Source organism: Aspergillus wentii, assembly GCF_001890725.1.
Source record: "Aspergillus wentii DTO 134E9 unplaced genomic scaffold ASPWEscaffold_4, whole genome shotgun sequence".
In the NCBI taxonomy this organism is placed as follows: Eukaryota; Fungi; Ascomycota; class Eurotiomycetes; order Eurotiales; family Aspergillaceae; genus Aspergillus; species Aspergillus wentii.
In genome coordinates this window covers 1296293-1309507 of record NW_024467835.1, presented here as the reverse complement: position 1 = coordinate 1309507, position 13215 = coordinate 1296293, and the positions used below count along the sequence as shown (strand labels likewise).

Here is a 13215-nt window from a genome sequence, read left to right as displayed (position 1 = left end):
TTTTTTTCACGCTCACAACATGGGCTAGAATTTGGGTCGCTTGAAGAGGTGCAGCGACGCTCCCAGGTCTGCGGGTTATGCTGTATGTTTATGCAATTAGTGCCGATGGTATACACATTCGACGCGAAAAGCTTTTACATATCGACTGGTGAGATAGGGCTCAGCCTTGTCAGGATACAGGTAGGAGTTCAAGGTGATAGTATGTCCATTTTTCACACAGCACCATACTGGGAAATCCCTTGGCTGACAACGGAACAATCGGGTATCCATTAGTGGGGCCATATTTTGATATTGATGATACATTAAACAGTCGTATGTCAATTTTTGATTTTGATGTTTTGAAAAATGTGAGACCCGAGGAGCGGTATCTGTTAAAGTCAAAGCCTGAGCCTGAGCCTGAAGTCAACTGGAAGATTGTCTCTTCGTGGCTGCATGAGTGTCGCAGCAACCATGAGCACCTCGTCTATGCAAACCAAGTGACAAACTTCCGGATCATCGATACTGTGAGAGGATGCGTAGTCATGGCCCCTGCATCTTGTGAGTATGCAGCATTAAGCTATGTATGGGGCAAGGCAACAGAGAACGATATGGCAGCAACAACAGCAACCATCAACAAGCTTGAAGCAGATGGCTTCCTTTTCCAGCATCCCCAACCTATGACAATCCAAGATGCTATAACAGCATGTGGAAAACTAGGCATCCGCTATCTCTGGATCGATAGACTCTGTATCATACAAGATTCAGAGGAGAAGTTGGCTCAGATTAATGCAATGGATGCTATATACAGCCGGTCTACTGTCACACTAGTTACATTGGCAGGTACAGATGCCAACCATGGTCTTCCTGGCGTTTCTAAAAAACGATATAAATGGCCAGTCCTGCAGACTCATCGCTTAGGCATTGCCAAATCGCGGGTGACGTACAATGACGCACTGGCATATTCTAAATGGAACACTCGCGGCTGGACCTTTCAAGAGGCTATTCTCTCCCCTCGCCTTCTATGCTTTTCAGACTATGGGGTCTTCTTTGAATGCTGTCATGATTCAGACACAGAAAATGAAATCGAATCCCTACACCCAGACGCTACAGATACTTATAGCACATTTTCGGATGAAGCAGCTCATTCTGTCCACTCTGATGTTACCGACCTTGTGGCGGATTACACGGGACGATACCTCACGTATGGAACAGACATTTTACATGCAATCTCCGGGGTGCTCAACGCCAAGTGCGGGCCATACCACCATTTCGGTCTATCGCTCCATGGCATTGACTTTAACAAGATGATCTGCTGGGGAAAGCCCCACGGCTGGACACCCAGAGTTCAACCCAGAGATGGCATCTTTCCGTCATGGTCCTGGTGTTCAGAAGAGGGGGATGTGGTTTACTGGCTTACATCTGAGCAAATTGCAGCACCATTTGCACTATGGGCCCTTGTCGCTACCGAATCGGAGGGGCATCCATTGCGGATTTTCCAATATGAAAACCGCGATGGATGGCGGTCCTGGGACGATTATTGTGCCCAGGGAGGTGCATTGGCAATGCTTTATGCGTGGCGGGAGGGATGCTATCCGGGGAAACTGCCACCTGCGCTCAACTTGCACGGTACATGGACGCAGATCAGAGACCACCTGGTGTCTGCAATGTCATTCTATGACTTGTGCAAGGCAGCCCATGGACTAGGGGATGATAGAACAAACCGATACTTTCCATCTTCTGCTATTAGCCTTGCGTCTCAATCCGGGCGTCTTCTGCTTTATACCCAGTTCATTCGACTCCCATTAAGCATACTAGACGAGGACCGCGAGTTCGAATTTTGGCTTTTTAATGCCGAGGGCCATCGTATAGTCTTTGTCGAGGCGTCTTACGCGAATGTGGCCAGGCTGGAAGAAATATCTTTGCTGGAACCAAGCCCTGATATCCACGTCATTGCCATGTCTCTCGGCTTCGTTGAACATTATCCGAGATACCGATTTGTTAAGCATTCGATCTATTCCCATGATTCGAATGGAAGACGTTTAACTTGGGATACGGACCAGCGTAAATTCCGGGGTTATGTTACTGGCAACCAATATGTGTATGCATTTGTGGTCAATGTGATGCTTGTTGAGATAAAAGATGGCATTTGCAAGCGAGTTGGCATTGGGGAAGTCTACCTCAGCAGGTGGATCAAGGAGAAGCCGGAATTTGGGACTTTTGTTCTGGAATAAGCTTTCTTCATATAAAAATATTTGAGTCTACTCTAGTCTCAAATCAGGAGTAAGGCCTGGTTGACAAGGGCCAACTCGTTTAATATCTATGCCAGATATAAGAGCGAGTGAATAATCACATTCAAATCCCCTTCAATCCCAACCGCCAAATCCTGCTCCTCCAAATCCCAAGAAACACATCCAGACGCTCCCATCCCAGCCCGGATCAACCGAAACCCACGACTCGACGACTCTTCCACCAGTTCTTCATTCGGCCATCGCAGCACACCCGGGGTATTAAGCCCTACCCCCAGCTCAAGAACGACAGCCCTCGCAGCTCCCGAAGAATTATCCGCGCTGTTGTCAAGGTCTTGCGACACCTCTCCCAGAAACCGTCTCCATTTCCGCTCCTGGCCTCGAAAGGGGGCTGGGTTGAAGTAGTCGCCGCCGCGCACGCAAATCGTCAACTCACCACCGCAGTACTGGCATCGTGGAATCTTGGACTCATCCGTGAGGATCTGCGTGTCGTAGTCGATGAACGGGAGAGCCGCATCGAGGAATGGCGCAGAGGGAAACACAGCATCCACTCGACATTTAGCAAAACATTGCAAAAATCGATACTGTCCCTGCGGCGTAGACACCATCTCAGCCTCGAATCCATTCGCCACGAATAACCCATCCGCATTGGAAGTACGTATAAACGACCGTGATTCAAAGCGGTTTGATACAAGGTCACGCAGAGCTGCATAGAGAGGCGAGAGAGGCCAGTTCCGCACCATGTTCAGGTGGAGGAAATAGTATCCCCATTTATGCCTCAGCGAGCTCCATTCGTATCCGAAGACGTCGTATAATCGTCTCAGGCCGAGGTGGGTGAAGGCTGGGAAGTGCTTTTGGAAGAGCTCGGTGGAGGTGTAATCGAGGCCTGTGGCTGCGGATAGGCCGGCGCCGGCTGTGATGATCAGGTAGTCTGCTTCTTCTATCCATGTTCGTGCTTTGGTGATTGCGGGGGATGTGATGATATGTGGTAAAGTTGGTTTTGGTGGAGTTGATGCAAGAATTATCTGGTCGGAGGTTCGTAGTGTTTGGATATTGTCTCGATATAGCTCCCAATCTCTCTCAAGGAATGTATCGAAAATGATGTCTGTCAAAGATGTACCTGGATGGTCTATACACCACTCTACCACCGTCTCTAATGCAATCTTTGCAGCCACGTCGGATGGAAACGCAAACAGCCCAGTCGAGATGCAGCAGAAAACCACCACTTTCCGACCATCAGGAAGCGGAGGAAGAGACTGTGCAGCCTCAAGACACGATCGATAGCATTCTGCGAGTTGGGTTCGATGCACAGCACTAGGCCTCTGCTTAGGCCTAAGTTGAGGGCCAACCGTATGCAAGACCCATGAAGCTGGAATATTAAACCCCGGCGTCACTTTCACCGATCCCACTGGTTCTGGATACCCCTGATCCAGCATGAGAGAGTGACATGCATCGCGGAGTCGTGGACCAGCGGCAGAGTGGATGACATTGTCGATGCAGCGATGTTCAGGACGGAAACAGCCCAGTAGTTCAGAGTTGGCTGCGTTGACGATGGCCGTGACGTCTGTCAGAGTGGTGATGTCGCCTTTCCAGACAGATAGGTTTACGGATAATCTGCCTGAGTGTGGATTTTTAATTTCAGCACTGGGGTGGATTGATGCTGATGGAGTCAACAAGCTGTGGCTGTGTTGGTGCTGGATAACGGCATCAATGTCGCACAGAATATCTGATGGCAGTCTGGGAACTGGAGGCCGCTGGCACAGCAATCCTCTCAGTGTTTCCAGCTGAGCCCAGGTATCCATCTCCAGAATCCAGTCTGTATTGTGGATGGAGTGCGAGTGTCGTTCATGGGCTTCTTGAATGAGGTGGAGGAGGGCTCGCGACAGTCGCGAAGAGACATTCTGAGAGTCTGAGGCTGAGTATTCCATGATTACTTGACTTCAATCAATGAAAAGGGCTTTGGATTAAAAAAAAAAAAAAAGCCATGGTGGACAGGCTGCCTATATATACCCTTTTGGTGCAAACATGAAGCCATCCACACTTTCTGCCCTCTGATTGGCTGGTGGACGCGCGAGTCAGTGTTTGAACTGTTTGTTCGCAATGCAAACCGTTTATTCAGGGCCCAGAGGAATCCAAAAGAATCAAATATTATCAGGACGATATTCGTCTAATTTAAAATGAGTTAATCTAAACGTGGATGCCATCATATCCTCTAGTGGTGGTGGTGGAACTGATCTTCTAAGCGTCGCGAAGGAATCCCGCTTGTCTCACTCTTTCTTCCCCTCTTCAACGTTTCATCTTCCAACGGCCACGATAGCCTCATCCATCATCGCTCTTGCTGTCCAGCGGCTGTTCATCTCGATATTTCTTATTTAAAATACCCTAATCCATGAGTGATTAACCATATCTCCAGTTTCCAGCAGCTTGAACCAAGCACTCTAGGCAGCCATGGCAAACAAATCAGGCAGTCGACTGATTCCATGGCTGTACGACTTTGGCCTCTGGATCTTCACTTTATGTCTGGATATCTTCTTCAGGGAAATATACCCTAGAGGCGCCTGGAGAATCCCGACAAAAGGCCCCGTTCTCATCGTGGCTGCCCCGCATGCCAATCAATTCGTGGACTCGCCCGTCTTGATGCGCCTGCTACTCGAGCAGGCCAAGCGGAGAGTTTCTTTCTTGATCGCGGAAAAATCCATGAATGAGCCGTGGATTGGCAGTCTGGCATCGTGTATGGGAGCGCTTCCGGTGGTCCGAGCGATGGATCAGGCCAAACCGGGGAAGGGGACTATTTGCCAGGCTGATCCGGTGGATGATCCTACTCTGATTCACGGATTTGATACGGATTTCACGCAGCCGGAGTACATGATCGGTGGGCAAATCACCATCCCCAAAAGATCCCCTGAAGGAAGTCCTGAGACGGGGTCGATTGCGGAAATCCTCGGGCCTGATGCCCTTCGACTCAGGAAGCCACTCAAGACTCTGGTGTCATTGGATGAAATAAATTCTGGCGAGGCAGAAGATCAGTCCCAGGGATCGACCTTTAAGATTGCTCCTCATATCGACCAAAGTCGCATGTTCAGTGCCGTTTTTGAAGAGCTCTCGCGCGGTGGGTGTATTGGCATTTTCCCCGAAGGAGGAAGTCATGATCGGTCGAATCTGTTGCCTCTGAAGGCTGGTGCTGCCTTGATGTCGCTCGGGGCATTGGCTCACGATCCTACCTGTGGACTTTCTATCATCCCGTGTGGCATGAACTACTTTCATGCTCACAAGTTCCGCTCGCGGGCCGTCATTGAATTCGGTCGTCCAATTCACGTGCATCCGGACCAGGTCGAGGCTTACAAGGCTGGAGGTAATGCCAAACGCAATGCGGTTGGTTCTCTTCTCGAAACAATCTACGAAGGACTTGCGGCTGTCACCCAGATCAGCCCGGACCATGAGACCCTCATGTTGGTCCAGTCCACCCGGAAGCTGTATAATCCCATCAGCAAGAAATTGCCTCTTCCGCTGGTTATTGAATTCAACCGGCGCTTATTAAGGGGTTACACTGATCATAAGGAAGATCCTCGAGTTGTGCAGCTAAAACGAGCCGTCAATGATTATAACGGACGGCTAGAAGCCTTGGGGATCAAGGATCACCAGGTGGAATGGGGAAATGCTGAGGAGAACCCGTGGTGGTTGACTCTCATCACCTTGTGTTATCGTCTTTCCAAGCTGGTTTTGATTAGCATTGGCACGTTGCCAGGAGTGCTCATGTTCTGGCCAGTATTCGTTATCTCCAAGATCATTTCGGAGAAAAAGAGGAAAAAGGCTCTAGCGGGCTCCGTGGTCAAATTGCAAGGTCATGACGTTGTCGGTACTTGGAAGATTCTCGTTGCGTTAGGGCTGGCTCCTACGCTTTATACATACTACACCGTGATTATCACTGCGTGGCTTCGATATAACCGCCATAACGGATATTATACAGATTTTTTGCCGTGGTGGATGGTTGCGAGAACTTATGTTCCAGATATTATCCCTCTGTGGGCATTTGCTGTGAGCTTTTTCGCACTGATGGTCTCCGTCTCCTTTGCTGCTCTTCGGTTTGGAGAGATCGGCATGGACATTGTCAAGTCTCTTCCCCCTCTATTTGTCGCGCTGAATCCATTGTCATCATCCTCCTTGGCCAAAATTCGAGAGCATCGCGAAGCACTTGCTGAGCAAGTCACCAACACCATCGACTCCTTGGGAGTTGGCCTGACTCCCGAATTCGAGGCCGAAGGAATCCCCATCGACCCCTACAAGCCTGATGCATACCAATCACAGTTGAAGAGCATGCCGCCTAGTGAGATGGCGAGCCGTGATCGCAGTCGTAGCAGGTCTACAAGTCGGGGTGTATCCGACAAAACGGGCTTGAAGCCTTTGAGTTCGATCAATTCAAAGAACGATTTGCTGGATGTCGACACAAAGATTCGATACGCCAGCGCTCTGAAGGACAGAGGAAGAAGATCTACCGGATTGACGAATGTGATGGAAACAGGCGAGTCTATTTTGCATTTCAAGCCATCCGAAACTGCCTCGGAGGAAAAGAAAGAGAGATGATATGGTTGTATTGGTGAGAGTTACATTTTATTGTATTGAATCAACCTGTATATTTACTTGAGGGGCGGAGCTGCCAATTGTGAATCTTGTGAATGTGTTGATAGTGATGATTGTATAATGCTATGATGATTTCTACAACCCAACAATGACAGATAGCGTTGTCCACGCCAACTGAAGCTATACAGAAGCATTCCTGCGATGCACAATATGACAGTAGTGGCGGGTAACCGTCGCTCCACCAACTGGAATGTGAAGCCTTCTGGAATGCCAGTCGGGCCTTAAATACATCTTCTTCAGTCGGGAAACCGAGATTCAATCCATTCTGTCCAGAGTCCTTTTTATTCTTCCCTGTCATCTGAATATTTGTTCTGATAATAAGGTATAAGAAGGTGAGAAAACTGATTGAAGAGAAGACAACACCATCTATCTCTATCAGTTTACTCTTGAAAACACACCCCCTTGGATTATTTGAACTACTTGAATTGCTGCTTTAATCTATTGATTGCAGGTTTCAGATTGACCGAGGAGTCGAACGAATTCACCACACATCGCAACCATGAACACCACAAATGTAAGTCTCACCACCACCATCATCCATCACACACAACTAACCCAACACCAGCCCCTATCCCTCCTAACATTCCTCCTCTTCCTCACACACACCCACGCCCTCACCACCGCCCGAGTCTGGACGCACTTCTACCCATCCTGTCCCACCGACAACGACCCCAACATGGCCGCCTACGAAACCGCCGAACTATCACCCCCCGAAATCGACATCCACGCCGGAACCTGCCAGGGCATCGCGACGCCATCCATCTACCGCAACGCAGTCAACCACGTCTCCATCGACGCCGAGATCTTCTGGGCCGAGCCCTTCGATACCTGCAATATCACCGTCCACGAAGTGCCGGAGTGTATTGATCCGCCGCTTATCGTGAAGGAAATTAGGAACCGCGTCGCGGTTAGTGAGTGTGAGAGGAGGAATTTTGCGGCGTATTCGCAGGTGTGGGTGAAGTTGGAGTGTGGGGAGGTTGGAGTCGGACAGCAGCAGAAGCAGTATTCGCATCGGCCGTTGCTGAATGCTGGGTTGGGGAGCAGTAATGGGACTGCGAGGAATGGGACTTTTGCTTTGCGGAAGTCGTGGATGAATCGATTGGCTCGACTTCCCATTGCTTGAGCTGTTGATGATGATGGATGAAGATTGTACAGCGACTCGAGGTCGAGTATATATGATGATGCATGTATTATGGATATGAAATAGACCAACTGGAATCATGACCCGCCTTAAAGATAGATGGCGCTTGCGAACAAATTGAATGCCCCAGAGTAGTATACAAGATGCATCGACTGATCCACCCAGACAAACAAGAGTAGAATAACAGTAAAAAAAAAAAAAAACGCAAAGTCATCCATGCACGTATGCATACATGCACCCAACGCCTACATGCTTCAACCAAAATGCAATAACCCATTCAAAATCCAAAACTATCAAGCAGCGAGTTCGCATCCGGCTCGTGGAACGTCGTAGGTGGCGGTTGGGGCTTCTTCGGTGGCTCTGCCGGCGTCTTGGGTTCCTGTGCAGGGCCACCCCGAATTGGCAGATCAGCCACCACAAGACTACTCCGGCGACGAAGCAGCTTCGTATAATCCACTCCATTCTCTTCGGCCTTCGATTCATCCTTGGCCGGTGGGGGTACACCCAAGAACTCCCAATGGCGCACAATATCAAGGGCCAGAAGATCACAGCCCATTCGATCGTAAAGTCGAGCGTTGCGGATGACAAAGTCCCATTCCTCTCGGGCAGGGACCTGCGATGCCCCCTTCAGGGTTTGCAATGTCTTCTCGCGAAGTTGTTTGTAAAGAACCACCAAAGCCGGGTCGTTGGAGAGATACGATTTGGCCTGTAAAGGAACCAATCTGGGGCTTGCTGGTGTTGAGGGTGTTGAGGGTATAAGTGTTTCAATAGGAGACTAGATTGCCGATCGTAAGTCAAAAGAAATCGCTTGGAAACAGTGAGAAAAGCTTACAACCAATGATCGGACAGCCATATCACGGCGTCCAAGCATCCAAAACGCCCATGATGCCATCCACCGGTTTCCCTCTGCAGCAGCATCGGGGAGAACCCTGTCTTCCAGAATCCCCTTCAGCACCGGTCCATCATCCCCTTCATAGGCTCGCGTAATAGCAATCGCTAGTTGAAGATCACCGACTTGATTCAGACACACATGCGCAGCATCACGCAAATGATCTGCAAGAAGGAAGAACATGGCCGCGTATTCTGGCATGCGAGTTAGTGGCTGAGCGACACAAGGCATCAAAAGGAAAACTCACCAAATCTCCGCTTCCCAAGCAGAGCAAATGCGTTCTTGAGTGCTGTTGTCTTCCATCGAGCTTCTTCAAAGTTATTTCCTAACAAACGTTGTGTGGCGGCTTGCTCGCGGTGCCATGTTGCCATGCGCCAAAGGCCCTGGAGGATCTTCTTCTTCCGAAGTGCAATATAATACAGGGAACAATCAATCGGGTTCTTTTCTTCCGTTTTGGTATATTCATTCCGTGCGATAACCTCAAGTTGCGCTCGCTGATGTTTGTTAGGAGGAACTCAGTAAACCAAAAAAATGGATATGTCACTCACCACAGCAATTGGATCTGCCAGCCACATGAATATACCACTCTCCCTAGCTGAGCTCCACCCCATCTTGCCGCTAAACTGTCTTGACACAAGATCGGTCAGGATATCCTGGCTACCGCTATGGAAAGCCCAGACAATTTCTCTCCAGGAGACTCTGTCCTTGTTAGCAACTCCTTGGGTTCTTCGTAGCATGTGCTGTCGGAAAAAGAGAAGATAGCGAGCGGCATTATCATCCATTGACCTTCGGTGCTTTTCCACAGTGGCAACACATTCAATCGTATCAGCCAAGCGGAATTGCTCCTGGCTGGACAATTGTGGCAAGGCGAACCGAGTCAGGTTTTCATTGATAGCTGCCGCGATACCCTCGTCCACCACTGATGATTCATCTTCAATAGAAACATCGGCATACGATTGCATTTCTTTGGAAGATGCTTTTTGGGGGATCTGTAAAAGTCAGTGTTCCGAACTCATAATAAATATTCTCCTGTTAGACTCACGTCGTGCTCCGCATAGAAATTTTCCAGTGGCATTTCCAAGAAACCATCAATAGGGTCGCCTTCTGTGTAGAATTTCAATTTTCGGTGAAGAGCCATCAGAACCGAGTGCACCAGATTGTTCTTCCCAGCGAGTATACATTGTGCCAAAAACTGTGGGTGATAGACAGGCAATGGGCCATTCAACCGACTCACGACCTCGAAGAGGTCAACAGATGACAGGCCTCGGGTCGGGATGCGAAGTTCATGAACGAGACGGTCTCCGGCATCAATATCTTTGTCATACACAAAAAGCTGGTTTCCAGAACCAATGACCAGATTACCGTTGCTAAGCCAGCAAGAATCCCCGATTGGGTGAGGCGTTAGATCCCTAATTCGAATTTCCCGTACTTGAGTCCAAGATGGACGAGAGTCCAGATAATCATAACGAAGCTGGGATAGTAGAATGACCTTGTGAGGAAAGCCGACCGCCAAAATCGATTGCATGTCCGGTGTCGACGTCCAGTCGAGGTCACGGATAACATCATGTTCGGAGAAGCGCTCCTCAAATTCCAACTGAGCACCGCTTGTATCCCAGATCGTCAAGTGTGTTCGGTCCTCATCCACGAGTGCAGCCTTTCTAATGGAGCTTCCGCTAGCCAGCGATATATTCTCAATACCTGTTTCAATCGTCGAGGTCAATAACCATTCAGCTCGGCTATTTACTTTGTCGACCTTTGCCGTCCAAGTCCGAACGATACCGCTCCGGGTATAAGTCAGTGCGATATCAGGAGAAAATATATCAAAAAATTCGGAGGTCTTGGCCTTTGGCCCAGCAGGGTCGACGGGTAGGATATAAGATATGTCTTCGTTGAGACCCAGGTTGAAAGAACAGAACTTTCGCAGTTCACACTTGGGAGTTGAAGAATCACCGTTCAAGTGGCTAGTAGTTGGTAGCCGGACCTCCCAGGCTATCCCATTCATATCAACCCCAATGGTCGCTATATATATCGCTTCTGCATTCGTTTCAGTAGTAGGGATTGGTAGTACGCAAAGGGGTTTGCTTGATAGTTCGAAAGTCGAGGCAGCAACTCTCTTCGCGTGGAATGAGCGAATGTCCCATAGGGAGATTCCATTATGATGGAGATTAACCAAGAAATCCCCATTCCCGACCACACAGGTACGGTGGATATGCTCGTCTGAGAATAAGGAACTCTTGCGGACAAGTACAGACCCGCTGTCCCTACGTCGCTGTCTCCAGATCAATGCTTTGTTGTCATCAGTACGAGAGACAAGCGTGTCTCCAATGGCATTGCGAACGATTTTCTTGATTGGGCCATTATGTCCAGTCCAGAACCCCCTCAAAGCAATTCGCCCACTGCGCGGTGCCGGGTCAAATAAGACATCAACTGGCGAGTCGAACCACTCGATCCTACCATCAAAGTGGTGTACCAGGATGGCGAGCGCGTCTGTGGAAGTTTCACTCTGGAACGCACACAGCTGAGTATAGTCCTCTTCTGCAGATAGCCCAGACATAAATGAGAAGTTCAAGTTCTCCACATGAAGGATATTAAAGATATTGAGGTCAGTCCTGGTTTTGGAACCGACATCCTCTAAAGCCCAGGCAGACATATGACCATGATCATCTATGACAACGCATATCTCGGGGACTTTGTTCGCAACCTCTATGATGTGTTCCAGGGCATGGTTCCCTTTGTTCCCTGTACCTCGCTGCACGGCCCGCTCTGTAGCAACGCAAAAGTCGCGGCTGTCTAGAATGAACCCGTATCGTCGCGATCCACTGTCCACATCCATTGTATGCCTCGGCTGAAGAGAAGCCCCCATGTCAATCTTCCCCCATAGGTGGAGAGGTGTCAAGGCCTGGTGGTCCGTCACTGCCCATACCCGTATCTTATTATCCGCACCCGTTGTGTAGAGAACATTTTCCATCGTCTGTTCCCGGTGGAATGGTTTGCGCCAATGTATCCCGGTAACAATTCCCTTATGAGGGAGGTATGATACTTCGAACCGGACATCATCTGCGCCAAAGGCGATCCGTCGCCATACCTTGACTAGGCGATCGTAATGACCCGTGGTGACAACCAGTGTCGCGTCGGGGGAGAATTGCGCAAATTTCACCGGGCTCGCAAGCTCCCGTTTCCACACTAGACGTGGCTCGTCGTTTAGAAACCAGAGGGTCAGATGGGAGTTGCCCAGGAGTAACTCGTCCGGAGAACCCCACGACAGCGTACGGATCGTCTCGTCGTCATCGTCGCAGTGGAAGGTATGAGCAAGAGACCACTGCAATTCAGGATAAATGCATCAGTACTGAGTTCTCCTTCTTCCGCTTCAATATCACGATCCCCATCCCATCCCCTCTCCACTCATTGTCAGGGACACGGACCTTTAATGTTTCATCCTTAACTCCATATGGCTGGTAAATAAAGACATCTGGTCCTCCACACACGGCTATCTTCCCAGACGTTTCTTCGATCGTAACTGCCTCTAGAGAATCGGTGTCGTCGACGTAAATTGTTTGGAGAAGCTTCTGCGGACCTCCGAGGATCACCAGTGCATGGCCGGAAATGTACACCTACGTCAACACAACGCACGACGGTCAGCAACACAGTTTCAGAGCTCAAAACGAATCACGATCGGGGTGTTAATTTGCGTACAACAACGCGAAGACCGTCCCACAGCGCAGTGCTAAAGGACTGGAGCTTCGCTGGGGGCGTCCCCGGCAATACCGCTCGCATAGAGGCGGTCGTTCGTTGGATCGGGACGCTTGTTGCGCTCAAGAGTGATGAACCATTGCCAGAAATGATCGCAGTCTGACCACGTGGTGTTTGGAGAATAAAATATGGTCAGAGCAAAGGATTATATAAGAAGCTGTTTAGAGCTGCTGCTCCAATGTCAGGACACGATGAGGTAGAGGAGGTAGAGTTGGAGCTGACCCGGTGGGTTGACAATCGATTACGCTGTGCCGCCGCTCCACTCCGTGTGACCACAACTCCAAGACTCCTTGGTTGTGGACTGGTCATGACGATGCTTGTCGCACGTGGGATTTGTTTACAAAAATATATTCCAGAATATGCAGAGAGTCTGTTCAAGTCTTTGATAACAAAGCATTCGCTTGTCGATGCTAAAAATGTCAATCCTAATCCAACACCATAGATACATCCCTATCCCAGAGCGTTATTCATCATCCAAGTCACCCAAATGACTATCACAATATATCCAAAAGGAAGGAAAGATAAACAATATCAAAAAGAGTCAAATGAACCTCCCAAAAAACCAAAACCCC

General features: G+C 49.3%; 5 protein-coding genes across 5 annotated transcripts; 3 read left to right on the top strand and 2 right to left on the bottom strand.

The window, feature by feature from the left end:
* Positions 1–314: 314 nt before the first annotated feature.
* ASPWEDRAFT_27790 (HET domain-containing protein) lies at positions 315–2210 on the top strand (the record flags this gene model as incomplete). The annotated part of the gene is made up of 1 exon (XM_040833042.1): positions 315–2210. The coding sequence occupies one exon, from the start codon at positions 315–317 to the stop codon at positions 2208–2210; it is 1896 nt and encodes a 631-aa protein (XP_040688793.1).
* Positions 2211–2296: 86 nt separating this feature from the next.
* ASPWEDRAFT_112249 (uncharacterized protein) lies at positions 2297–4153 on the bottom strand (the record flags this gene model as incomplete). Its single annotated transcript, XM_040828314.1, has 1 exon — positions 2297–4153. One exon carries the CDS (start codon positions 4151–4153, stop codon positions 2297–2299), a length of 1857 nt encoding a protein of 618 aa, XP_040688792.1.
* Positions 4154–4350: 197 nt separating this feature from the next.
* Positions 4351–7040, top strand: ASPWEDRAFT_40278 (uncharacterized protein). Its single transcript, XM_040835284.1, has one exon. The coding sequence runs from the start codon at positions 4674–4676 to the stop codon at positions 6804–6806; it is 2133 nt and encodes a 710-aa protein (XP_040688791.1). The 5' UTR covers positions 4351–4673; the 3' UTR covers positions 6807–7040.
* Positions 7041–7362: 322 nt separating this feature from the next.
* ASPWEDRAFT_27787 (uncharacterized protein) lies at positions 7363–7986 on the top strand (the record flags this gene model as incomplete). Its single annotated transcript, XM_040833041.1, has 2 exons — positions 7363–7377; positions 7429–7986. The coding sequence occupies 2 exons, from the start codon at positions 7363–7365 to the stop codon at positions 7984–7986; spliced, it is 573 nt and encodes a 190-aa protein (XP_040688790.1).
* A 147-nt stretch (positions 7987–8133) lies between these two features.
* Positions 8134–12978, bottom strand: ASPWEDRAFT_492490 (WD repeat protein). The gene is made up of 7 exons (XM_040837242.1): positions 12587–12978; positions 12316–12504; positions 9936–12212; positions 9442–9882; positions 9141–9387; positions 8837–9087; positions 8134–8779 (listed from the first exon to the last, which is right to left on the bottom strand). The coding sequence occupies exons 1-7, from the start codon at positions 12665–12667 to the stop codon at positions 8282–8284; spliced, it is 3984 nt and encodes a 1327-aa protein (XP_040688789.1). The 5' UTR covers positions 12668–12978; the 3' UTR covers positions 8134–8281.
* Positions 12979–13215: the final 237 nt, after the last annotated feature.